Here is a 27,740-nt window from a genome sequence, read left to right as displayed (position 1 = left end):
CCGACAAGAAAGAGGAGTTCGAGGGTGCGCTAGACTCTGATGAAATACTAGAATTTGATCTATAAATTCAGCTATTCTCGTATCTCTAAGCCTCGAGCTCACAAAATTTTACTCAATTGCCGGTAATAAGCGTCAATTTGCTCTATTTTTTCATTGAAACTTTTCGCCAAGCCAACATCGATCGATATCTCGCCAGAATCAAGTATGGATCTCCAATACTCTTCCACAACCTTCTTCTAGTTCTAAAGCCATCATCAATGGTCTGATTTGATTTTGTACCGGCTGCTTCACTACAAGGAAATTGGGCATTAGCGACGCTTATTTTGGCCTTTAGCGACGCTTTTAAGCGTCGGTAAAAACCCTCCCGACGCTTTCCTAAGCGTCGGCAAAGCGTCGCCTATGCTACAGTGGGGAAAATATTTTCCGACGCTTTGTCGGAAATTAGCGACGCTTTTTAGAGACGCTTTAAAGCGTCGTTAAATGTGATTTTAACGACGCTTTAAAGCGTCGTTAGCATATTATTTTTTTTAAAAAAAATTTCGTGATTGTAACGACGCTCTAAAGCGTCGTTAGAATTTTATTTTTTTTTGCCTAAAATTTTGTTATTTTAACGACGCTTTAAAGCGTCGTTAGAATATTATTTTTTAAAAAAAAATTTCGTGATTTTAACGACGCTTTAAAGCGTCGTTAAAATATTATTATTTTTTAAAAAAAATATGATAATAACATTGTGGCTATAAGCCGACGCAGCATCCCGAGGCCTCCATTTCAAGGTGAATGCAGCCAACCCCCTATAAGCGGAGCTTGAAATCTTGTTGAGAATAAATAATTAGGCTATAAGCCCTAGTCTGGAATATTCTGTGGTCTTTGCAGCATTCTACCCTCATTCATCAAAACTTTTCATAAGAGCCTGCTTACTGATTATTGAGAATTTGGACACAGTATCTCTTGTTCATCAAATGTTTCAGAAGCACAGAGATAAATCATTTTTTCCATAAATTCTCTTTTTTATGGAAAGTTTTATTGAATACATCCAACACCATGCAATTTCATGACATGGGATTATTTAAATAAAGATTGATACAATCAGTGGTTATCGTGAAACTAATACATTTGGTCAAACTGCTAGCGGCCAGATTTCCTCTAATAGGCTGTGGTGAATGCACCACTTACAAAGCTTGCAACCCTTCACAAACATGACATGCAGAGAAGGTAAGCATGAACTAACCTACCTTCCTGACATGAGATTGGCGAGAGCTGGGTTTCCATATAAGGCATCAATGTCCAAATCCTCGGTAGAGGATGATAGTATCATCAATGCAACCACAATGGATCGCATGCTTGGCCTCAGTTGAGGCTCCAGCTGGGTGCAGGCCTTAGCAAGCTGGGCCATCTGAAAAAAAAGAAAACAAACAGAGAAAATAGTTATAGAAGGAAATGATTGCTAAGATTAATTTGGTTAAACATTTTACAGCGAGCTACGTATGCACCTTATAAACCGAGTCGATCGGGTAGTTGTCACCTAGCCTTGGATCAACCAGTTTTCGCAAATGCTCTCTCGGTTCGGGTTGGCCAAGAGCATCCTCAAACTGTCGGATAAAAGATAGGATAAAGAGTTAACATACTAGTCATCGGTTGTAGCAAAAAAAAAAAAAAAAAAGGTTGACATACTAAGTTCCATTTAAAAATTTTATTTCTCGCATGATGAACTAAAGTCCAGCATTCCATGTGCCATAAAGTTCAGTTTTGTCAGCAGAGATCCATTGTGAGGTAAGAAGGCAAAAAGATGGACTGTGCCATGACAAAAATCTGATCCTACGATCAGATAGATAGCTTTCAGCATTAGAAATGCCGATACTCCAACCAGTAATACTGGAGGAAGCCAAGTATTTTAGCTTTCATACAAGAGAGAAGCATCAAGCAGAAGAAAAGCTAGTAAAAATATTACAAGGAAACACGATTAGAGATACTAACCAGAGCAACTAAGCCCATAAATTCTGTTGCCGCTCCTGCCTTCACCACAGCTTCTTTGGCTGAAATAAGTTCATATAGGACAACCCCAAATGCATATACATCCACTTTTGTAGAGACATCACCTAACTGAGCATACCTGCAAAAAAATTGCAAATTATATGTTCAAATTCCCAAAAAAAGAACATACAGTGCCAGAATATGGTTCTCAGTAAAGTTTCCAAATATAAGAAGTAATATACAAGTATTTGCTGATTAGAGCTAGACAATGTAATGACAATTTCTGGCAAGAATTTACCAAACAGGGAGGATGGATGAAAACTTAAACATATGCAACTATCTTTAAACTGTAGTTTTCCACCCAAGACTCATTGGGATAGCTTACACCAATTGACCGGACAATGGAATAAAGCTATATGGAACACCAAGCATCCAGTAAGCAATATAAAGTCTAAAATATTCAAGATTTCATAGAGAACAGTGGAATGGATGAGAGGTAGCAAATAATACTATTGAAAGCGAGGAGAACAGCTCCACCATATTCATGCAAAAATCTTCTTATTGAAAAAGCAGTGAAATTTTGCTCTAGGAGCAGAAGAGTCATCTTGTCACCACCACCAACTTGGAAGTTACTGAAAACTATGCCGTCGCAGCATTATTTTGTTGCCACCCAAATCTGCCATAGTTTTGAGGATAAAGGAAAATAGACCAATTAACCCCAATTTAAGGAGGGAGGCCAAAGAAGAAGTGAAGAAATATGATGAGATATGTCTATTCCATTTCAGCAGGTTCCTTTTTATTAGATACTACTGATAATTCAGGACAAACTGAAGCAGCTGTCAAGTCCAAAAAAAGTCATTTTTAAAAGGGTTCCATAGTTTAAATAATCACATGGATTTGGTACCCACATTTTTCTAAGGTATGCAAGGTCCGTTCACCAACTTAAATATAAGGGATTAAGAATAATCAGGGGTATGGAAAAGCAAAAAGAACATTAGCACATACTGTGACACATAATAACAATTTGATTATTAAAAATGTCAGAATAAAAATCTCACTCTGGAGGCATGTAACCAAATGTTCCAACAGCACGAGTAGGATCTGGCAAAATTCCAAATTCAGAAAGTTTTGTTAACCCAAAATCTGCAACCTGCATGAAAAGCACACAAATATTATAAAATGCATGTGGATGTTCAGCTTTCCAGGTGACAGGAACAATGGCAACCTTTCCACGGAAATTCTTGTCTATCAAAATGTTTGCTGATTTGATATCACGATGTATATATTGTGGAACTGTATGCTCATGAATATACTCTAAACCCCTTGCCGAATCAAGAGCAATCTGAACTCTAGCAGACCATGGCAGTGGATTCCTGCCTGAAAGCGGATACATCAGTAGGAGCTGTTAAACTTAGTTTATAGATTAATAAGAAATAAATCGGTTTGCAGTTTGAGGATGCTAGAAATGTGCACCGGTGCATTTACCTGACCCACGCAAATGTTGGCTTAAATTGCCATTCTCAATATATTCATAAACAAGAAATAAAGAGTCCTTGATGCAATAGCCTAATAAACGCACCTGCATTTAAGCATAAGCTATAGAATTATAAAATATTTTTTAAAAAATAAATGATATTACTACAATGAGGCCAAATAATCGTATCAGACTATCATATTTTTAATGAGTGGACAAAGAGAGAGCTAACAAATGAAACGAAAATGCATTTGGCCATGATCGTTAAATAGACATTTGCTGGTCTAGTTCATTCTCCCAAGAAAAGGATATATGTTACAGCATGCTAAAAAGAGTAGTCAACTTGCCAAATTGAAGTGATGAACATGGGTCAGAACGTTCAGTTCTGCAAAGAATTCTTTAGATGATTGCATATCCATCTTCTTGATTGCAGCTTTCTGCAAGAAATGACATTAATTTGGCATAGAATCACTCAATCACCAAACAATAAATCTAATTGCAACCACTAGGGCATTTAAATGTAGTAAAACTTTAATATTAAAGCACCATCAGCTAACAAAAACTATAGCAGCATTGTTTAATACCATCACATCTGGCTTTGCACTCTTCTCCAGTTGCATCACTTTAAAGAGGTGCAGAGCCTTCATGAACCTGTTACTCTGCATAGCCCGAAATCATGCAGCTCCAAGAAACCACACCTCTTTCTGCCATTAGATCAAATAACTCCCTCACCAAATCCAGCCACGAAGGCGCTTGATGGAGATCTCCTCCAGGAGGGGGCACCCCCGGAGGACGGCCTCCACGCCCTTGGCGCCGAAGGTGCAGGAGCCGCACGAGAGCTTGCGGAGATTGGGGCAGTGCTTGGCGAGCGCGGCCATGCCCCGCTCCGTGAGGGCACGGCAGGCGCGGAGCTTGAGGCGGGTGAGGTTGGGGCAGCGGAGGGAGATCAGGTCGAGGGCCTCGTCACCGATGCTGTCGGAGCGGCGGTCGCATTTGAGGGCAAGCTTGGATACGCCGTCGAAGCGGGAGAAGAGGGACGGGGCGGCCTCCAGGAGGGCGGCACGGGAGTCTAGGGAGAGGCGGTGGCGGCTCTGACCCTCGACGACGAGCCATCGCCGGCAACGAGGGAGCACCGCTTGCGGTCGCCGGAGCCGAGGGACTGGAAGATGAGGGCCAGGCAGTCGTTAGGGAGGTCCTCCGTATGGTCCCGCGAGGGCCCAGAGGAGGCGGAAGCGGCCGAAGGGATCATCGCAGAGGACGGCGGGCCGGCGACGGAGGGTTTCGGGCGGCGGTGGCAGAGGGTGGAGGCCGATTGTCCCCTCCTGGGGTCGCTCGAAGGAGGGGAATGGCTGAGATCGGCGGAGGGAGGGGAGAGTCGGTCGGCGTGAGCTATAAGGGATTTAAGGCTGCGGAGGGAGAGGGTCGATCGGGTTTTGCGGTGGGAGATATGAAGTCCGACGACGCTTACAAGCGTCGTGGCATTTCTCCCCTATGCCGATGCTTATTAGCGTCGGTGAATCCATCCAAAGCGTCGGCAAAAGATTTTTTACCGACGCTCTCCCAAAGCGTCGGCATTTACTGTTGCAAGAAAAACAATTGCCGACGCTTTTATCTAGCGTCGGCAATTTAGAGTCGGCAAACATCTATTTTGTTGTAGTGCTTGTTGGATTTAGCCGCGAGAAGGATGCTTTGCATCGGCTTTTTCTTTTTCTATTTTGTTGTCTACCCTTGCCGGTTGTTGGCCGTCGATCGAATTGGGTGTATGAGAATTTTTACTGGGTTGTAAAACCCATGCCATCTATTTCATTTTTCCTTTAGAGTTGCAGGATGCTTAGTCTCAGATGTGTCGGTGTGGAATTTCAGCGTTGGAATTTTTAATTAGTTGGTCTTTTTTTTTTTTTTTTTTGATGCTAAACGAATAATTGAATATTTTATAACTGAATCGGTTTGATTATTTGAATACGGTGGTATTATTTAGTTAAACTATTTGGCCATTAATTATCGAGTTATTGAATATTTATTTATTTCGGATCACGTCCAATCTTTAGGGGCACCCTTTTAGGGTTCATGCCATCGGGTGCATGCATGATGTGCCTCGTTTAGTTAGAATCTGTACGTTGCCTGTATGGCCGACGTCGCGTCCTTTTCAACCAAACTGAAGGAAAAAAAGGGAAAAGAAAGAAAAAAAAAAGACAAAATAAGCGGCCATGCAAGCTGCATTAAATCAACAGAGTCTCTCGTACCCATCCTTCCATGAAAACACCTAATGCCGGCAGCCATCCACCATAACAAGGTTGCGACAATTCCATCTGTATTTGCTGGAGAAATCCACTGAACTGATAGACAAAATTCATCTTACGTACCTTTCCGATTGTTATACATGTTTCGCTCATGCATTATTGGCGAAGTAGACATTTTAGACACCATTAATTCCGGCCTGTTGGCAGACCTAACCTCCCTGTTACTTGAACGAACTGAAAAATGCTGAAAAAGCAAGCAGCCACCGTTTAAAATCTCAGATCAACTCTCCCTCCATCTAAACCCCACGCTATAAATACCCATCACCCTCTTCTGACTCTTCCCATCGCCAATATTCCTCTCTCCTCCTTAATCGGCACTTGCAACTCCTTCAGGTTGTTCTTCCAATAGAAATGATGCCTAGGTTTTTATTCATTATGGCATTAGCCATGGCCGTGGCCGCCACTCTTGCCTCGGCAGCAACTCCTAATGAAGAGGAGGAACGCTTAACCACTGCATCATCTTTCGATGAACCCCTCTCTTCCGATGATGGTTCTCCGTCGGTAAGGGGGATCATGAGCCGTTTGCACGCCGGCCAATACAATCCGGGAGCCCCCATGACTTGCGATAAACATCCCAGGATATGCCGTGCCCCCGGAAGCCCTGGCCCGGATTGCTGCAGGAAGAAATGTGTGAACGTGGACTGGGACAGGCTCAACTGCGGGCGGTGCGGCAAGTGTTGCAGATACGGGCAGACATGCTGCAGAGGCCGATGCGTCAACGTGATGAACGACCCCAAGAACTGCGGGCACTGCGGCAAGTGTTGCAGCTACGGACATACATGCTGCAGTGGCCGATGCGTCAACGTGATGAACGACCCCAAGAACTGCGGGGCATGCAACAACAAGTGCAAGAAAGGTGGTATCTGCAAATACGGGATGTGCGACTACGCATAGTTGATCGTTTAATTGGCTCCCAGTTTCATACATTTTTATCATATAATACTTGATATTTTCTCATATATGTACGTAACTATACGAGGTTCCTATTTGTTAATCACCCATCCGTATTATTTCATGCATGCAACTATAGCAACCAATTCAAACTGGCTATATATGTAAGGGAATAAATACATGCAATAATGTTATTCAATCTATATACGTACTTTCGGTTCCATATATGAAATCTCTCGTAGGTACATCGATCTTAGCGGCTGCTCTATGTGAAGGGCTTCTCTACTTGAGACTGTTGAGTTTATTTGATGAACTGCATGGATGAGACTCCGCATACAGTCCGTTCTACCAGCGTGCATGACGTAATTTGTCGATGGCTATCATTCGGCTGTCCTACCTGATACACCGTTTTCTTTTCTTGCAAAAGAAAACCATTCCTCTTGTTATATTTCTCCTTTTATAGAAGTACGTACCATCTTGTGCTGATCCATACATGCTTATGACCAAGAACCACTCAAGTCACATTTATCACATAAGATGGCAAGCCTTAAATCGGCATTATATACGGAAAGGTGGAGATAAATAATAAGCAAACGATTATCAAGTTCTTTGCCAAAAGAAACTTTTCTCCTCATGAGAGGAATGCATCAGATGACATCCAGTAAGCAACAAATTAAAGAACTCAAAATTAGCACTCACAAAAGAATAGATAACACTGTTAAAGAACTCATATGCATTTTATTAAAATCATTCGAAGCATAGAATGCATTTATTAAGCACAGGTTTTCCATTACTCACAGACAGACTTATTAAAATTGGCTGCATTTCTTTTGGAAGTTGATAAACTTAATTATGCTAAAGAATTCAAAGGATCATATTCAGAATCCAAAGGGTCACTTGAAAAATCCAAAGGGTCATATGAAAAATCTAAAAGGTTACATAATGATGCATTTATTAGGGAAGTTAAAAGATCACTTCTAGTGCCTATAAATATGTGGCTATTGTGAAGAAGAATGTATTGAGGGAAAAAAAAAAGAAAGGAGCGATAGATAGAGAGGGCTTGTAAGTTAACTTATATTCCTCCTTGAAAAAAAGTTGTACTACTCCATTATCTTATATAAAGTATTTTCTCTTCCATATTCTTGTGTTTCCACCACCGTTGCATACTCTATCAAAGTGGTACCAGAGCTTGGTTTTGGCTACCGGGATGCTTCCTATTCCTTGTCTCACCAATACCAACTATGAGAATTGGAGTATCCAAATGAAGGCGTTACTTGGATCTCAAGATATTTGGGACATAGTCGAAAAAGGCTATGAAGAAGACGGAGATAGAGCGCAACAACGAGAGACTTTGAAGAAAGATAAGATAGCTCTCTACTTCATTTATCAAGGCTTAGATGAAGCCGCTTTTGAGAAGATTGCTGGTGCTACCAACTCAAAGCAAGCATGGGAGATCCTCGAGAAAGCCCATAAGGGTGTTGAGAAAGTGAAGAAGGTGCGCCTCCAAATATTGAGAGGCGAGTTCGAGACTTTGAAGATGAAGGAAGGAGAATCCATCTCGGATTACTTCACAAAGGCTCTATCTATTGTAAACCAAATGAGGAGAAATGGTGAGAATATAGAGGACAAGCGTGTGGTGGAGAAGATCCTAAGATCCTTGGATCAAAAGTTTGACTATGTTGTGACAGCAATTAAAGAGTCCAAAGATGTGGATACTATGACAGTTGATGAACTCATGGGTTCCCTACAAGTCCATGAGCAGAGGATCTTGTTGCGAAAAGAAGAACCTTTGGAGCAAGCCTTGAAAAACAAGCTCACCATCAGTGAGAAGAAGGAAGGCCCAGCTGACGAGGACAAACATAAAAACCATGGTCATGGTTACAGCCGTGGATATCATCATGAACGAGGCCATGGACAAGGACGAGGTTCCTTTGGATGTGGCAGAGGAAGAGGAGGCCCAGGATTTTCATCAAATGAAGAAAGCACTCAAGACGGAAAAAGGCAAGAAGGTTTCTCAAGAGGAGGACGAAGGTATGATAAAAGAAATGTTAAATGCTTTATTTGTGGCAAAGATAGTCATTTTTCCTCATAATGTTACCATAATAAGAACAACCAAGTGCATGAGAAGGCCAACTATGCAAGGAAGGAGGAAGGAGAAAATGGTGTGCTACTACTAGCAAAGAAGGGAGAAGAAGCCTCAAATGAGAATAAATGGTACTTGGATACCGGTGCAAGCAATCATATGTGTGGGCACAAACATGTCTTTAAAGAGTTAGATGAGACAGTGGAAGGCAACGTTTCTTTTGGAGATGCCTCAAAAATTCAAGTGAAGGGGATAGGTAAGATCCTAATCCAACTCAAGGATGGTTCTCAACAGTTCATTTCTAATGTTTACTATGTGCCAAATAAGAAAACAAATATCTTAAGTCTTGGTCAATTATTAGAAAAAGGCTTTAATGTTTGCATGAAAGGAGGATGCCTGTACTTAAATAAACATGATCAATTGATTGCAAAAGTACCTATGACCAAGAACCGAATGTTCGTGTTGAACATTAAGTATATCAATACAAAGTGCTTAAGTGCATGCATGAAGAATAACATGTGGCTATGGCACTTGAGGTTCGGGCATTTGAACTTTAGCTCTTTGAAGCTCCTCTTCTCAAAGGCGATGGTGAAGGGGTTACCTCTCATGGAGAATACTTGTGAAGAAATATGTGAAGCATGTATTATTGGAAAACAGTCAAGAACAAGTTTCCCAAAGGAGTCATTTCATCGAACCAAAAAAATCTTTGCAACTCATCCATACGGATATTTGTGGTCCCATCACACCGGCCTCATTTGGAGGTCGTCGTTATTTTCTAACATTTATTGATGACTTTAGCAGGAAAACTTGGGTGTATCTCTTGAAGGAGAAACGAGAGGCCCTGGAGATATTCAAAAAATTCAAAGCTCTTGTGGAGAACCAAACTGGGTGCAAAATCAAAGCTTTGAGATCAGATCGAGGAGAAGAGTATACCTCGAAAGAGTTCGAAGAATTCTGCAAATCTTAAGGCATTTGGAGGACCTTAACTGCCGCATACTCACCCCATCAGAACAGTGTAGCAGAAAGGAAGAATCGAACCATTCTTGACATGGTGAGAAGCACGCTGAACACAAAGAAAATGCCAAAAGAGTTTTGGGCAGAAGCCGTAAATTATGCGGTGTACATCTTCAACCGTTGCCCAACAAAGAATCTGGATGGAAGAACCCCTTAAGAAGCATGAAATGGCTATAAGCCAAATGTATCTCATCTAAGAGTATTTGGTTGTATTGCCTATGCACACATCCCAGATCAAAGAAGAAGCAAGCTCGATGATAAGAGTTATCCTTGCATCTTTATAGGATATGACCAGAGCTCCAAGGCATATAGACTCTATGATCCAAAGACAAAGAAGACTATTGTAAGTCGAGATGTGAAGTTCAACGAAGAAGGAAGTTGGAATTGGAGCACCAACTTGGTGGAAGTACAAGAAGAAGAAGAAGATGAAAAGGCTCAAGCTGAAGATTCCTCACCTCTTTCTTCACCTAGCACGAGATCTCCATATTTAAGTGAGGATTTCAGAAAGATAAGAAGCATTCAAGATCTCTATGAGGTAACAAGACCTCTTAATCTCATTTGTTTATATGCTAATGAGGATGTAATCTCTTTTGAAGAAGCAGTAAAGAATGAAAAATGGAACACAGCCATGGATGAAGAAATAAAAGCAATCCAAAAGAATGACACATGGGAGCTTACCACTCTTCCAGAAGGCCATGAGCCCATCGGAGTGAAATGGGTTTACAAGGTAAAGAAAAACGTAGAAGGAAAGATAGAAAAATACAAGTCTCACTTAGTAGCTAAAGGCTACAAACAGCAAGCCGGGATTGACTACGAGGAGGTATTTGCTCCCGTAGCTCGTATGGAGACAATTCGCCTGGTAATTTTCTTGGCAGCACAAAACAATTGGAGAATCTACCAACTAGATGTGAAGTTGGCCTTTTTGAATGGCTTATTAGAAAAAGAAGTATATGTTGAGCAACCTAAAAGGTATGTGAAGAAGGAATGCAAAGAGAAGGTTTTAAAGCTAAAGAAGGCACTTAATGGCTTAAAACAAGCTCCAAGAGCTTGGAACTCAAGGATTGATAGCTACTTCAAAACAAACGGCTTCAAGCAATGTCCCCCTGAGTATGCTGTGTATGAAAAAGAAAAAATTCTAACATATTACTTGTTTGTTTGTATGTGGATGATCTTATCTTTACAGGTAACGATCCACAAATGATTGAAGAATTCAAGCATGCTATGATGAAGGAATTTGAGATGAAAGACATGGGACTCATGACATACTTTTTTGATTTGGAAGTCAATGAAGAAAGAATTTTCATATCCCAAGAAGGTTATGCTAAAGAAATCTTGAAGATATTCAAAATGGAAGATTGTAATTCTATAAGCACCCCCGTTGATTGTGGAGCAAAAATATCAAAAGAAGATGAAGGAAAGGTTGTTGACCCTACTCTCTACAGAAGCTTAGTGGGAAGTTTGAGGTATATGACCTCTACAAGGCCGGACATATTATATGCAGTCGGCTTAGTCAGCAGATTTATGGAAGAGCCCAAATCAATGCATTGGAAGGCAGCAAAGAGGATTCTTCGGTACATCCGAGGTACTATTACTGATGGACTATTTTATTCTCATCTTAATAACTTTGAACTTGTTGGCCACTCAGATAGTGATTGGTCTAGAGACATGGATGACCGTAAGAGTACTTCTAGATTCGCATTTTTTATGGAAAATGCAGTATTTTCATGGATGTCAAAGAAGCAACCTATTGTTACTCTTTCTACATGTGAAGCTGAATATGCTGCTGCATCTGCATGTATATCACATGCAATATGGCTAAGAAACTTGCTAAAGGAAGTTGGTTCTGAGCAAAAGAAGCCTACTAAGATAAACATTGATAGCAAATCAGCCATTGCACTAGGAAAGAATCCGGTGTATCATCAAAGAAGCAAACATATTGATATTCGTTTTCATTCAATCAGGGAACATGTGAAGAATAAAGAGGTAATGCTACTATATGTGAAGACACAAGATCAAGTGGCTGATATATTCACTAAACCTTTGAAAGTAGACCTCTTCATCAAGTTTAAAAGTTCTCTTGGTATGATAAAAAAAGAACAATTAAGTTTAAGGGGGGGTGTTGGAAGTTGATAAACTTAATTATGCTGAAGAATTCAAAGGATCATATTCAGAATCTAAAGGGTCATATGGAGAATCCAAAGGGTCATATGAAAAATCTAAAAGGTTACATAATGATGTATTTATTAGGGAAGTTAAAAGATCACTTCTAGTACCTATAAATATGTGGCTATTGTGAAGAAGAATGTATTGAGGAAAAAAAAAAAAGGAAGGAGTGATAGATAGAGAGGGCTTGTAAGTAAAGTTGTATTCCTCCTTGAAGAAAAGTTGTACTACTCCATTATCTTATATAAAGTATTTTCTCTTCTATATTTTTGTGTTTCCACCAAACGTTGCATACTCTATCAGTTTCTCCTCGGCCAAGAGAAGGAACTCTGTACAAGTTCAACAAATGCTGAAGAAAAAAAGAAATTAAGAAAGCAACTAGAAAATTGAAGTTATCCTTTCTGCAAACAACTTCCGAAAGAATCTCATGCAGAAGTCTGGTCATCTGAATACTGCTCGATTCTCATCTCTAGAGCTTCTGTAGAGGCAGAAAAAAAAATGATATATCAGATAACTTTGAATCACATTTCTTCATGGCTCTTTAAGTCACCCCCTTATTACATCTATTATACGGAGCATTACCTAAAGACATTTTCATGAAGACTCTTGTGTGTGTTTTGCATATGTGACTGGCAGCATTCGTTCCTCAAGTTGCAGACATAATAATCTATTCGGTTATGATCATCAGAAACAGTTTTTAATATTCTAACCGGTTTTGGATGACGTAATTTTTAGGTTTGGGAAACAAATTAGGTATGCTTCACGCAAGGTCCGAGCAGATACCAGAAAGCGTGTGAAAGGTAGGTTTGCAAAGGCTGGTGAGGCTTATGACTACGACCCTAGCTCTTTTAGCAAGAAGCAACTGAACTAATTTCAAAGTTCTATTTCCCTTTGCAAAGCAACAGGTACTTGGCTCAGGTATAATAATGTTCTTCCAATATGAAGTTTCATTTAAATTTTATAGACTTGTTCGGTCTACAGAGAGCTGAACTTTTAAGTGCATGAATGCTGGTCATTGTTTTTTGATTGATGAAGCTCCACCCACTTAATTGCATGAATGCTGGTCATTGTTTTTTTTTTTTTTTTTTTGATTGTTCTCCCACTTATTGGTCAGTGGGACCCAATTTAGCTGTATGGTTCACTGGATCGTTGAAGCCGTCGGCATTCGTAGAACTGCCAAATTGATATTTTGAGGCTGGTTTAGGTGAAGTGGAACAAGTACTAAAATGCACCACTCTTCACATGCCTCGTGGCTAAAGAATTTGTGCGCACACACCACAACATTACCTTAATAAAATAAATACCTCTCACTTGACTATAATTCTTCCTTCTGATCTTCATTAGCATCTTTCGAACCTGTGTTATTCTATCTAACATAGTCGATATCGTTGTTGATATAATTTTAAGATGTCACATGCCCTGTGAGATGGAAGTTGTTGCTGATCCTCTCCTTCACTTGGGCGTATGCTAGCAAATTTCGAGTTCTTGTTTCTTAATTTGTTGAGTTCCTTTCGAGTTATCCTAACGTGACACTTAGGTGGCACAATCAGATATTTTGGTAGAATTATTTAATGGATATGAATACGTACAGTAGTTAGATCTTATCTTATGCATTTGAATAGGAGTGCACGTGCAGACAGATTTGCTCAGAACGAATCTGACTCATGATTATCACAAAGGATTTGTTTTAGTATAATAAGTTAATTTTAGACAGATTTGTTCAACACTATCTTTTGTTACGCAAGCGTCTGCTCTGACTTTTTTTTTTTTGAAAAAATCATTGGCATATTTTGTTCCCGCTAGTACTTATATTTTGATGCAAATTCAAGTATTTTAGGTGTACTTAATTTTTGTATTTTCTATCTAAAATATTATGGTGAGTAAAAAAAAATTTTGTAAACCAAACGAATCCTAAATGATATCTGTTGTGGTTCAAATTTGGCCCGAGGGTGACCATGCCGGAGGAGTCGAGAAAGCCGCCGGTGGTTGGAGGAAGAAGACGTGGGCCACGTCCTACGCGGTAGCGGCGGTGATGGACCTGCACAAAGCCTCACCGGTGTTTCCCGTGAGAGCTCTCCGACGATCAAGTTAGAGTGGGGTATATTTGGTCCAGCCAAAAAAAGTCTCTTAGAAGTTACCAGACCGGGCTATTTGTAGTCCCGATGAAGAGGCTTAGGGGACAGAGGCATTGTCCGCCCTCATCATGAGAGGAGGGTGGCTCTGAGTCGAATGGCGCGCAGCTAAGGCTGGCCCGTGACGTGTGGTGTTGTCCGTTCTCGAGAACGGTATTGTGTTGACAGTCGTAGCACGGTATGGTCGAAGTAGTCATGACGATGTTCTTTGACTGTCGAGGGCCAGCTATCGAAGCGTGGCGCAGTGGCGTTGCAATGTACGGCTACGTAAGAGGACGTGGGAGCACATATGGGTGCGGTTGTTGCCGAGGCCGAACCCGTTGAAAGGTCGTATCATACATTTGGCGAGGTCGGCTAGACGGGTGCTGAGGATGGTTCGGCTCCTCGGGCTCTGAGGTGCGCTCGGTGGAGCGCCCCGAGCTCGAGAGTCGGAGCGTACTACTAAAATTGGTAGCCCCGAGCTCGGCCGGGACGAGTCGGCAAACATTGGAGGTCGATAGAGCTTTTGGCGGAATTCGAGGTCGGGCTGATTCTGGGCCGGACCGAGGATTCGACCGGTCGGCGTTAGCATTTATCGGGCCAACATTGGGGCGGTCTTTTTATTGTGGGCTGGATGATCCATTTCGCCCCCCATCAATATCAATGCAAACTCGACTCACCTTATGTGTGGTTAATGGACATTGCAACATGGTTGTATTTGTGGTTGAACCCTTTAATGATAGAGATCTTAGATTGTTAAGTAGGACCGAGGATCATAGAGATCTTAGATAGTTAAGTAGGTCCAAGGATCAATCCTCGTATGATCTCATATGACATCAATCTTTTAGATCTTTGATGCTTAAGTAAGACCAAGTATCAATCCTCATCCGATGTCAATCATGGTATGCACCAGTGCCCATGGAGGTAATTAGGCCGGAATCTTTTTTTCCTTCTTCCTAGGGATTACTTCGGCTAAGCAAAATCTTGATGCTAGGTAACGCCTTTTTCTGGAAACTTTTAAGTCGAGCCTCTGTTTATTGTTTTTTGGAGAACATCTTTGCCCATGTATCTTGAGTTGCCATGGATTTGGCCGGTCATCCACCTCGTAGTACTGCTCCTCGACGGCATAGAGATCAACTTCCACTCCAACCTCGTCGCAGAAGCTCCAGCTGGCCTCCCAAGCTACCCTCAATCCATCTCTCCTCATGCATGTATCTCCCACTGCTGATACATACTCATCTTGACCTTACACAAGAAAAAGACAGCAGGTGGTAGCTGGCCAACAGCAATAGAAAAAAGAGGCACGATCGGATCTCCCAATTGAACGGAGTAGCAAAATTCTCTTCCCGAAAGGACTGAAAGGAATGAAGGAAATTAATTGACGTTTATATGTAGGGATTTGAGATTGCTTCTAACACAATACTCTTTTTTCTTTTCCCTAACTTAATTATGGATTGCTTATTAGGTGGCTATCTCCACAGTTGCAATAGGAGTTTATGGATTTCCGAGAGTTTGTCTTCTATCGATCATCACGGCACAAAGTGTCGTTATACCACGTCATTCTTTTGCACGTGAAACGTTGCAATCTTTCTGAACTCCAGGACTACCACAAGGAGGACGAGGATAGAGAAATTCTCCGCATCAAGGGTTACGTCAGGGGTGTTTTTACTTGGGTTAAACACTTATCCTGTATCAAGGAGTGTTTGTTCATGGATTATCCACTTATACTATATTCCTTCTTTTTCTTCCTCTTTTTTTTTTTTTGTGGGAAGATTTCCATTATTCTGTATCAGGGGTTCTTGACATCACTTGGACCAGTCATCTAAAACTTGGAAGCTGCTGAAACATAGAAAAGGTGCCGAGGTAAAATAAGAATTGAATGGGAGGCTCTTGGTATATATGGAAGGATCTAGTCTGTAAGAAGACAAAAGAAGCAAACAGGGCCTAAATGCAGTGGGCGCACCCTTTAATTTTACATCTGGACGTTCATACAACAGGAGGATTGTTCTTTTATTTTTATTTTTTTTTGAGAAAAAACGAAGAGCATGGATACACAAGACTGCTGAGATACAGAAGGGGATTGTTCTGTGATGAAGGTACTGTACATCCTTCACGCCTGTGTTAAAAACTGTACTCTCCTTCCCCATAAATACATGAAAACTTATCAGCCTGTTTAATCATATATAATGAAAATTGTCCCATTTTTAGCCACATCGACTCCAGGGTGGTCTCTTTTTTGTTTAAGAAAAAAAATTCAATTATTGTACCATTTAAGTTGTTAGGTTATCAGCTAGCTAGTAATTAAGAAGACATTGCTTCATGATTTGTATATCAAAAAGTACCATCTGGTGTTGCTTTCACAAATCCAATACCCAAACATGCTTATGACCAAGCAAGCTAGCCTAGAACGGACTGTATGCGGAGTCTCATATATCCATGCGGTTCATCAAATAAACTTGACAGTCTCAAGAGAAGCCCTTCACATAGAGCTGCCGCTAAGATCGATGTACCTACGAGAGATTTCATATACGGAACCGAAAGTAGGTATATATATTGAATAACATTATTGCATGTATTTATTCCCTTATAGTCTGGTTGCTATAGTTGCATGCATGAAATAACACGGATGGGTGATTAACAAAATACGAACCTCATATAGTTACGTACATATATGAGAAAATATCAAGTATTATATGATAAAAATGTATGAAACTGGGAGCCAATTATAACGATCAACTATGCGTAGTCGCACATCCCGTATTTGCAGACACCACCTTTCTTGCACTTGTTGTTGCATGCCCCGCAGTTCTTGGGGTCGTTCATCACGTTGACGCATCGGCCACTGCAGCATGTATGTCCGTAGCTGCAACACTTGCCGCAGTGCCCGCAGTTCTTGGGGTCGTTCATCACGTTGACGCATCGGCCTCTGCAGCATGTCTGCCCGTATCTGCAACACTTGCCGCACCGCCCGCAGTTGAGCCTGTCCCAGTCCACGTTCACGCATTTCTTCCTGCAGCAATCCGGGCCAGGGCTTCCGGGGGCACGGCATATCCTGGGATGTTTATCGCAAGTCATGGGGGCTCCCGGATTGTATTGGCCGGCGTGCAAACGGCTCATGATCCCCCTTACTGACGGAGAACCATCATCGGAAGAGAGGGGTTCATCGAAAGATGATGCAGTGGTTAAGCGTTCCTCCTCTTCATTAGGAGTTGCTGCCGAGGCAAGAGTGGCGGCCACGGCCATGGCTAATGCCATAATGAACAAAAACCTAGCCATCATTTCTATTGGAAGAACAACCTGAAGGAGTTGCAAGTGCCGATTAAGGAGGAGAGAGGAATATTGGCGATGGGAAGAGTCAGAAGAGGGTGATGGGTATTTATAGCGTGGGGTTTAGATGGAGGGAGAGTTGATCTGAGATTTTAAACGGTGGCTGCTTGCTTTTTCAGCATTTTTCAGTTCGTTCAAGTAACAGGGAGGTTAGGTCTGCCAACAGGCCGGAATTAATGGTGTCTAAAATGTCTACTTCGCCAATAATGCATGAGCGAAACATGTATAACAATCGGAAAGGTACGTAAGATGAATTTTGTCTATCAGTTCAGTGGATTTCTCCAGCAAATACAGATGGAATTGTCGCAACCTTGTTATGGTGGATGGCTGCCGGCATTAGGTGCTTTCATGGAAGGATGGGTACGAGAGACTCTGTTGATTTAATGCAGCTTGCATGGCCGCTTATTTTGTCTTTTTTTCTTTCTTTCTTTCTTTCTTTTCCCTTTTTTTCCTTCAGTTTGGATGAAAGTACAGGCGACGTCGACCATACAGGCGACGTACAGATTCGAACTAAACGAGGCATATCATGCATGCACCCGATGGCATGAACCCTAAAAGGTTGCCCCTAAAGATCAGACATGATCCGAAATATTCAATAACTCGATAATTAATGGCCAGATAGTTTAACTAAATAATACCACCGCATTCAAATTATCAAACAGATTCAGTTATACAATATTCAATTATTTATTTGGCATAAAAAAAAATAGACCAACTAATAAAAAATTCCATCGCTGAAACTCCAAGCCGGCACATCTGAGACTAAGCATCGTGCAACTCTGAAGGAAAAAATAAATAGATGGTATGGGGTTTACAACCCAGTAAGGATTCTTATACACTCAATTCGATCGACGGCCGACAACCGGCAACAGTAGACAACAAAATAGAGAAAGAAAAAAATCGAAGCAAAACATCCTTCTTGCGGCTAAATCCAACAAGCAACCAGTACAAAACCAAATCAGACCATTGATGATGGTTTTAGAACTAGAAGAAGGTTGTCGAAGAGGATCGGAGATCCATACTTGATTCTGGAGAGATATCGATCGATGTTGGCTTGGCGAAAAGTCTCAATGAAAAAATAGAGCAAATTGACTTTTATTACCGGTGATTGAGTAAAATTTTGTGAGCTTGAGGCTTAGAGATACGAGAATAGCTGAATTTATAGATCAAGTTCTAGTATTTCGTCAGAGTCCAGCGCGCCCTCGGACTCCTTTTTCTTGCCGGAACCAGGGAAGAAAGATGACTTCCATTGGAAGTCTTCTTGCCCCATCCCATCTGCCATGCATGCAGTCAGTCTAACGGCTAGCCTAGCTCAATCGATGCCGGTCGAGGCCCAAATAAAAATAGATTCTCACACGAGAAGCTAATAATGAGCGAGGTTGCATCCATTGGATAAAAGTAACTTGCTTTCCAAAAGATTGTTTTCTAAACACCTCAATTTTTAAGATTCATATGTGGGGTATAATCTATTTAATCGATGAAAATCAGTGAACGTTGGGATTGATATCATATACAAACATGCCATGTATTATATTTGTCGAAGGAGTTAACATGTGCTTTGCATGCTTGTTTATTAGTCTCGCCCTTTTGATTATCAAAGCACATCCATGCACGCGGCATGTATTTTGAAAAAAAAAAAAGCCAAAAAAAATAGAAGAAAAACAGCAAGAATGAAAACAAGTGCAGACAGATGAAAAAATAATTTTAATATAGAAATCCATGAAGTGCCAGCTGATCATGGGACTTGTGAGAGGTTCTGGGTTCAACCAGCTAGTCTCACTCCTACAATATATATTTCAGAAAGCAAAATATTTAAATAAAATAAAATATAATGAAAAATTTCAATTTGTTGAGAATATTTGTTAAAATAGATAGGTAGGAAGAGCTAATGTTCCGACCTATTTTTCGCATCAGAATGCGACATATGGATCCACGATGTGCATGGCACAACCAATAACTTATAATGTTGAATAATTAGGGCAACCAATAACTTATAATGTTGAATAATTAGGGCATCAAAATGTATAATATCGGACTCAAACTCAATGATCCAATATTAACGCAATCCATATTGCATGGATAGGAAAGTGGGAGGCTGGTGAAAAGTGGGACCCGTGAGAGAGAATTGACGAAGCGGTGAGAAATATGAGTCGGAGTACTGGGATTTCCCATGGGTGAGTGGGTCCGGCCCCACTCCCAGGTCTTGACGGCCAATGGAATCCATGGTTCTGGAAACCGCCTGCATGTAACATGAACATGTTCACATTAGTTTAATGGAAACTTTCAAATAGTCCTACTGGGGGAAGGGGATTAAGAGGTAAACAAGCACCTGCTTGGCAAGAAGGAACACGTGCGGGCACCTAAGTCCAAATCCCCTTGATATGTGGGACCCACGTGTGGTGCAGATGTGGGTGTTGCCTAAATTTGTTCAGAAAGGAAAGCCAAAATCAGCTGGCGGAACGGAATCATCAGCCCTCAAATCGTGTTACGTGGCCAGCGATACACGATAGATTGTAGAAGAACAGCTGATCCATTAATTCCTGATCAAAAAGTCAAAACGCGAACGGTCTAAGACAACGAAGAAAGAGCGACATGTATATAATAATGGGCTTCCAACGGAATGGTGCCGAATATTTGACTCCCTTTTACGTATTCAAAGCATTGACATATCCGAGGAAGGTAGGATTAACGAACTCGCTTCCTAGGGCTTGGAAACGACGGAGGAAGCTGCCGTAAATTTCCAATCCTGTTATATATCCCGAATATATTCATTAAATTGATTTAGAATAAATTGATCTTGAGTTCAGATCCCCCATAATTTGCATTCTTGAATTCGAGAGGTCTAACTGTCAACTGTCGACCATCTATATATTTTGGAGCAGTTGGTTATGGAGCATGGTTAGAATAGTGTGGAATAAATGTATCATCGACCCTGCTCATTCATTGTTGTATGCAGTATATAGACAACAACTACACCTTTCGATTCTTAAGTCAGATGCATCAATCAAAATTTGGAGGATTATTGGGGTAAGTTACTATCTTCGTGCATATTTGAGCCTACTATTTCGATCTCACCACTCTGGCATATACCTAAAATCTAATTGGCAGCACCTGCCATCCCTAGAATCCCTGATATCTTTCACAGCAGCATATCTTTTCACTCTACATTCCAACAAATATAGTAGGAATAGCAGAACATGATTTCTTTTACATATCAACATCAAGTCACCAAATTTGCATGGTATTATGAGGATGGACAATCTATGTGCCTAACATTATTTTCCCGTATTTATTTTTCAACCTTAAAGCACAAAAATTGTAATAGAACCAAGTAACAGAAAGAAGCCAAAATGTTGGGACAATATTGCAAGGCCATCGACTTTTTAACCGGCTCAAGCCGTGCATTGGCCAAATCACGGTTCGCATGGAAACGAAGACTTGATACAAGAAATCAAGAAAACTGGAACCACGAGCGGAAGGTCCAATGCCCATCCAAGTATGCGTGCTAATTCCCCATGCGGACACCTAATTTTATTGGCCGTGGACCATTATAAGTTTGTACTTGAGGTTACGACCCACCCATCCATGAATTATAAAAGAATCCCTGGCAGTAGACTGGATAACCCTGGATGTGCCTCTTGAAGCAAGGCTCCACGACATTCCACAAGGAGGCCTAACTTCGTTATTACTTGAATGAAACGAATTCCTCATGAAGTACTAAAATAATGCAACCATGGCGTTGAATTCCATGCCAACCTTTTGGTCCGGCTCTTACTACTTCATTCAAATCCTCCCCTATAAAAGCCCACCATGCATCCTCCCCTCCCAGATCTCATCCCAAACCTCCTCTTCTCATTTCTCCTCTCAAGTCCAGTAGCACAGAGCCACAGACCCTTCTCTCCTTCCCCTCCTGTTGCCGCTTGTATATCTTCATCTACCGCTAGGAATGATGGCAAGGTCTTTCTTCATTATGGCATTAGCCATGGCTTTCGCCACCTCTCTCGCCTTTGCAACCACGAGTATAAATGAAGAACAACCAACCATGGCACCGTCTTCCGACGAAGTCTTTTCAGAAGATGAATCATCTCCGGTTACAGGAACGAGCCGTTTCCTCGCCCAGTATAAACCCAGAGCCACCATGACATGCGATAGGTTCCCCAGGATTTGCCGTGCTAAGGGAAGCTCCGGCCCAGACTGCTGCAAGAAGAAGTGTGTGAACGTGATGAAGGACAACCTCAACTGCGGGCAATGTGGGTTAAGGTGCCGATACGGGACGACATGCTGCAGCGGCAGATGCGTCAACGTGATGTTCGATCCCCAGAACTGTGGGGGCTGCAAGAACAGGTGTAAGAAGGGAAGCTTCTGCTCATATGGGATGTGCAACTATGCTTGATTAGAAGTTTCTTTTCCGGTTATTTTCAATATATTGATATAGCTAGGATTAATTCATATTTGTCATGGGAGAATTTCTTTTTTTATTTTTTTATTTTTTCTTTCAAAGTTTGTCGGAGAATAAGTGATCAAATTTGTCGAGTAAGGAAATAATATATAATAGCTAATGCCATTTGAGTACATTTGACTAGCTCGTATACCTTTGATTCGAACGAATTGATAAACTTATGCTCGCTTTGAGATTACTCCACAACAATCCAAAGAAATTTTCAAATTGAAACCCAGTAACCATGTGGTGTGGTTCCCTCTATATCACCTCACCAAGACATCCAAATCAGGTTCCCTCTATATCCAAAGAAATTGGTCCCCACCACCATGCTCTTGTAATGTTGTAGCATTTTAGCACTTAATTCCGTCTACCTAAACCAGCCTCCAACTAGCAATGATATGAGCCGGTAAGCCTCGAGAAAGGATGGTGTTCATACCCTAAGAACACGAATATCTATTTGGCAGCTCTGCGAATGCATACGGGTTCGACGCTTGTATTGCCGTCCATATCTATGGCTGCATCAAATCCACGATCGCGTTTAAATCCGGCGAACCATAGCGCTTAAGTGGGTCCCATTGACCATTGAGTCAAGCCGATCCGCCCGAACGGCGATTAGAACGTTGCGGAACACGTTGCTCCCACTTCTGTCACCCTATAAATATAGAAGGGCGGTCGGTCGGTAGGCTCTGCGGCTGTTAAAGAACCGGCGAGGCCGCGAGGGACGAGAAAAGGTTTGAGAGAGCCTCTCCGGCGTTCTCGTCTGATGGAATTCCGCCTTCGCGATTACGAAGGAGAAGAGATCGCCGCCGCGCTCCCTCGCGTGCCTGCCCTCGATCATCCACTCGCTCCGTGCCCTTTCTCGTCGTCCCAGTCCCAGGTTCTTTCGTCTCCCTCGCCCTCTCGATTTGCTTTGCTCTTGAATAGAAATCCACTACGCTTTCGTCTTTGTGATTTCGATTCTTGGAGTTTTTCTAGATTTTTTGGTAGGTAACTATTAGGTTTTCTTGAAATTTTGAATTTAATTTCATGCCCCAAGTGCTACTTAATGCGTGGTAATTTTTCCGTAAGTTTGTGAGTCGCAGGCGAAGGTTTGATGGTATTCTTGAATTTAGTGGTCTGTTCTTGAAATCTTGAATAAAGTCTTTGGCCTCAATTTTTTTTTTCTAGACAAGTCTTTGGCCTCAATTGCTACGTAATTTGGGGCAAGCGTTCAGTCGTTTTTTGAGTCTCAAACGAAAGATTTGGTGGTAGTCTTGAATTTAGTGGTTTTAAGTCCCAGTTGCTACTTAGTGGGTGATAACCTTTTAGCCGTTTTGTTGGTTTTAAATCAGAGATTCGGTCATAATCTTGCACTTCTTGAAATCTTCAATTTAATTTGAAGCCCCAGCTGGTGCTTATAAGACATGACAATTTTTCAGTAATTTTACGAGTCCAAAAAAAAAGATTCGATGGTAATCTTGATTCGAGTGGTCTGAGTTATTGAAATCTTGAATTAATCCGAAGCCCCAGATGTCACTTCATGATGGTAGCATTTTTAGTCACTTTATGAGTCCTAGATGAAGAACTAATGAGTTAAGAAAGGGTCTAGGGGCTACTTAACAAAGATTTTCATGTCTGATCAAGAAGTGGAGAGGAAGATTTCAAGAAAAGTGGAGGATTGAAAAATTTTAGAAAGCGGGTGCCATCATTTGTCTTGACATGGATACTCTTCTCGCTTTAGAATAATTTGTTTGTTTTATTTCTATGTTCTACTGTATGGAGGATCAAAGAAAATCTCTGGTTGCTTATTTTGAATTTTTGATGTTTGGCACAAGATTTGCCATTATAATAGAAGAGGATATTAGCATCACCAATACTGATCTTTCGCACAATGATAAGAGTTGAATTTGAAGCAGGCCAGACTATAGAAAGATTGTCCCTAGAAACCTTCAAAGAAAACATTGTAGAGTGAAAAGGTACTGGTTTTGTTTGATTGGATAGACACAGAAATAAATAAGCCAAAAAGATCAGATGTACAGGAAGACGGTATATCATTATTTACTTATGGCTGCAGGCTATACCCCAAGTCAAATAATGGTTGATAAATATGAGTATTGTGAAACTTGATATTGTATGGTTGTTCCATGAGCAAACCTTGTTGGTTATAGTGGGAAAATAAAGACTTATGACATTAAAGAGGAGCATGTTTATTTATTTTTAAATATTGTTTATGTTATTCATTTTATTTTTGGTGGAAGATCAGACATACTACCAAGGCAAAGGGTCGAATTGAAGGACGAACTGCATGTTAGGAAAGCACAATGTGCTGTTATTCAAAACTTTTATTAGAGATTGACTTGGAGATGGCTTTTGATTAGATAAGTAGTGGAGCCTAAAGAATTTCCAGGAAGTTTGTTGGGGTTTTTTCTGCGGAATTTCGTCCTTATTATCTTTCTTCATGAGGCTAAAAAATTTCATGAGTATGTTTCTTATACTTTTTGATTGAATGGCATTGTCCCTTTTTAACTTTTTTCTCTTATTGTAGTTCCCAAGGCATAAAGTCTTAATCATCAAACTGTCATAAATCACAAAGACTGGTATATGGCCTTTTGAAATAGCAGTGTGATATAAATATCTATCATGCTTGACAAGAGGTGTTATTATGATATATACTAGGGTGTTGCTGGTTGTGAGAAGGTTGATTTTGATGACCCTTTAAGAGTACGGACCACAGATGTAGCAGAATGTGTTGAAGATGGAAAACATGTTGATGGTGATTTGAGAAGAATCCTTTCTAGTGAAGCTGGTCATTTGTCAACAAAAGAATGGGCTCTTTTCAAAAGTTCCTTGATGCAGAAGTTCTCCTGCAGCAACATGATATCTGTTTCATTTGTGAGTTTGTCAGTTTTCATGGTATTTGAAAGTATTTAAAGTCAAAGCATTTTTACCTTTTTTATTAAAAAGAAGGGTCTTACTCAAAAAAAAAGAAAAAGAATTGTAAATATTGAAGTATGGTCATTCTGATCTCATGTAATTCTTCAGGTTGGTTTTGTAACTGAAGGTGAAGAGCTTAAAGTTTCTCATAAAAAATGATTTAATTTTTTTTAAATGTCACTTTGTACTGCATCTTCACATAAACTACTTCAACTATTAGCTTCAAAATCAACAATCATTTATCCCTTCAACTAAAAGACAAAATTTACTTTCTTTTATTTTTTCAACTGGTTCAAGAATGAATATTTTTATGATTTTATTACTTCATTTGCTTGTGATGTTTGCCAGTAATATTGAATCTCTCTTCTATTTCCAGACATCAGATATTTTGGCAAGAAACAGCAAAGGTATGCAGTCATTTTCATCTTGTTTGTCCTGTAGAGCTATTAAACATCGAAAATTATCACTACCTAAGATATTATTTAGTGAATGCAATTGAGTCTGTTAGGCCTGCCATTCATATCTATTTATTTTTAATGGGGGAATTTGCAGAATATAAGACTTTGGCAGATATGCATATGGAGGAGCTGGATGACCCAGAAATGGTTGTGAGGGAGGAGAAAAAGGTAATCACGAGGCAGGAATATGTTTCACGATTACAAGAACTTAAAGGTGAAATTTCCCAAGCATGGAGGGCTGATGATCGCATCAAAGCTCTGAAGTTATCCATCAAGGTAAGCATATTTGTTACATGCTTTCTGAATTTGTTGTTAAATTTATGCTGCATTATCAGGCTTTAATGTTTAATAGCTTACACTCTATTGTTTGTTTTATCTGTTTTTGATTAAACTTATATTATCTATGATTAAAGCTGAGGTTTTTAATTAAAATATTTAGGTAATTTCTCTACCATCCTATTCCACTTTTCTTGTTTTGACTGTCCTTGAGCAAGCTCATGTATGGTTGATCAGGAGGATTTCCATCAAAATAATTAGGTAATTTCTGGGTCTTATAGCAGTTGGCCAAGTGGCCAAGAATTATATGCTCACATGCTTCTAAGGCTTGAAATTTACCTAAGGCTAGACAGAAATGTCTTGCCAACACATTTTATTTGGTTTTCCAAGCATTTCAAAATGATTCTTTTGTTTGGCATGTTGTATTTTTAGTGTATATCTGTGATATCCTGTTTATGTCTGGTACATACTATTATTCATTGTATCATGAATATTGTGTCATTTTTACCACTATGATGACCATCTCTTTATTAATCTAGTTCTTTACAGATATTTGAATAACGACTTTTGAAATTGATGCTACAAAGTGCCGCATCTTTCCATTTCTTATTTAATGAATTTTGGGTGATTTATTGTGCTGATTATTAGTATTGTTGTTTTGTCTGAAGTCTTGAGATTCACTAAGTTTTCCATACCAATTGTTTGACACTTGGTCCACTATACTACCTAGTACCTTCAAACATTATAATGCATTAAGGTGTTTGTGAAAGCCTAAAGGACTCATTATGGCTCTACTACATGAAGCTGGCTATAATGTGATGGATGAGGTTTCATTTATCACTCATGGCCTCTCTGTTCTAAACTTTGCTTGAGATTATGAAACATAGCAGCACAATATTAAGCTTTTTGTAAGTAGTGATTAGAAGGGTAAGCAAGAATGGTGTTGGCAATCTTTCCAAGGCCAATTACTGTTACGTAGTCCCTTGATAGCTAGGATCATTTATGCGGAGTGGTACTCACCCTATGTTACCTGCTTCCATACTTCCACCTCCTCTTCCGATAATCATCATTTACTATAGCCTTATATTAAAATTAACCATGTCTTAATTTTATTGTACCAATTATTGTTTCATCATTTCTTGAATTCCCACTACTTTTTTAACAAACAGCATGTAATTAAGAATATTTACTTATTTTCTATTATGAGGGTATTTGGAACCTGGAATCTCATTTTCTAAGAGTGCTTTAAATTGCTGCTCCTATGTCTGCCATTTATTCTGGCAACTAAGCTCCCTCTGTTTTTGAAACACATTTTCAACATGGTTCCACAGTCTCGTGATTGGCTAGTTCCAGCCACATTGATTTTTTAGATGGTTTCGAGATCTTTGATCTAAATGCCGCAATGAGTATCTTTTCTCCCTTTGGAAAGACAACATCCTCATACAAAATGCTCCAACAAGAACAACAACAATATTCATTATTCATTTATATTAATTTTACATATCACAATCTGACCAAAATAGGACTGATCATAAGGGATGTCCGTCCATCATCCTTGGAGCATATCTTAATTCTTAAGAACTATCTTTCATTGGACAATAAGGGTCCTGAATTGCATACTGTATCACAAACTTTTCCACACCCAACTATAAAAATTAAATGCCTTTCTCTTTTATGCATTGAGGAGGCGGGTATCCATACGCGTAGGATAAGCTCTGGCACTTGTAAATTTTGCTTCTTTGCGACCTCATTCTCTTTTATCTCTGAATCTAAAAGATGAGCTACTTCAACTCCCTTAGTCACCATACTAGAATAATTCCATTTTCTTTAGCATCCAGCTTACTTCCCCAAGTTTTTGTTTTTTTTGTTTTTTTTTTTTTTTTGGGGGGGGGGGGGTTAGTGATTTTACGATGATCTTTTATCGCCCAGGTATTTTAAGAGCTTCGGTTGTTTCCGGAAAGCATCCTTCAAACATCTTTTTTTTTTTGGGTGGGGGCTTTGTATTCTATTAAGTACAAACCAACTTGTCTCATCTTATATACTACCATAATTTTGTGCTTCCTTGCCCTTTTCCAAACTGGAAGAGAGGGGGAGAAGTGCTAGAACCAAAGGACAACAAATTCAGAAGTCAAGAGTAAGTGAACAAATTGAATATATATAATTTTTTTTTCTAGGCAACTTAGTCTGATATTTAGAAGTTCTCAGTTATTTTTTGTGCATATTAACAATTTAATAGTTGTGCTTTTTAATCTAATGTCCCAATCACTGCACATTTTCTAGGCTGCAAGTTACTGAAGTTTTTCTTCTGTCACTGAGTA

At 40.2% G+C, this 27,740-nt stretch overlaps 2 protein-coding genes and 1 pseudogene across 11 annotated transcripts in view; 1 reads left to right on the top strand and 2 right to left on the bottom strand.

Moving 5' to 3' along the window:
• Positions 1–1,064: 1,064 nt before the first annotated feature.
• On the bottom strand, positions 1,065–4,857 carry LOC103699816 (chitin elicitor receptor kinase 1-like). Its single transcript, XM_039118560.3, has 8 exons — positions 4,030–4,857; positions 3,793–3,882; positions 3,457–3,550; positions 3,197–3,348; positions 3,030–3,121; positions 1,975–2,110; positions 1,491–1,589; positions 1,065–1,393 (listed from the first exon to the last, which is right to left on the bottom strand). The coding sequence occupies exons 1-8, from the start codon at positions 4,108–4,110 to the stop codon at positions 1,229–1,231; spliced, it is 909 nt and encodes a 302-aa protein (XP_038974488.1). The 5' UTR covers positions 4,111–4,857; the 3' UTR covers positions 1,065–1,228.
• Positions 4,174–5,827, bottom strand: LOC120105818 (F-box protein At1g47056 pseudogene; annotated as a pseudogene).
• Positions 5,828–22,369: 16,542 nt separating this feature from the next.
• The window catches only part of LOC103700360 (uncharacterized), a 50,971-nt gene continuing 45,600 nt past the window's right edge, over positions 22,370–27,740 (top strand). For 6 of the 10 annotated variants that reach the window (XR_015972311.2, XR_015972312.2, XM_088709194.2 and 3 more), the window contains exons 1-4: positions 22,444–22,652; positions 24,431–24,646; positions 25,065–25,095; positions 25,241–25,422. Coding sequence is in view for 8 of the 10 variants with exons in the window: in XM_088709194.2 (XP_088565320.2) it covers positions 22,539–22,652; positions 24,431–24,646; positions 25,065–25,095; positions 25,241–25,422 (543 nt within the window). In the remaining 2 variants the exon portion in view is untranslated. Of the gene's footprint in view, positions 22,653–24,430; positions 24,647–25,064; positions 25,096–25,240; positions 25,423–27,740 lie in introns of all 10 variants that reach the window. The other 4 variants (XM_088709197.2, XM_026802139.4, XM_088709198.2 and 1 more) reach the window with 2 other exon arrangements.

Source organism: Phoenix dactylifera, chromosome 12, assembly GCF_051530095.1.
Source record: "Phoenix dactylifera cultivar Ajwa chromosome 12, Ajwa_hap1_PhDact_Kaust_v1.1, whole genome shotgun sequence".
Classification (NCBI taxonomy): Eukaryota; Viridiplantae; Streptophyta; class Magnoliopsida; order Arecales; family Arecaceae; genus Phoenix; species Phoenix dactylifera.
Note: the sequence above shows the minus strand (reverse complement) of the source record. Positions and strands in the feature narration are given on the sequence as shown.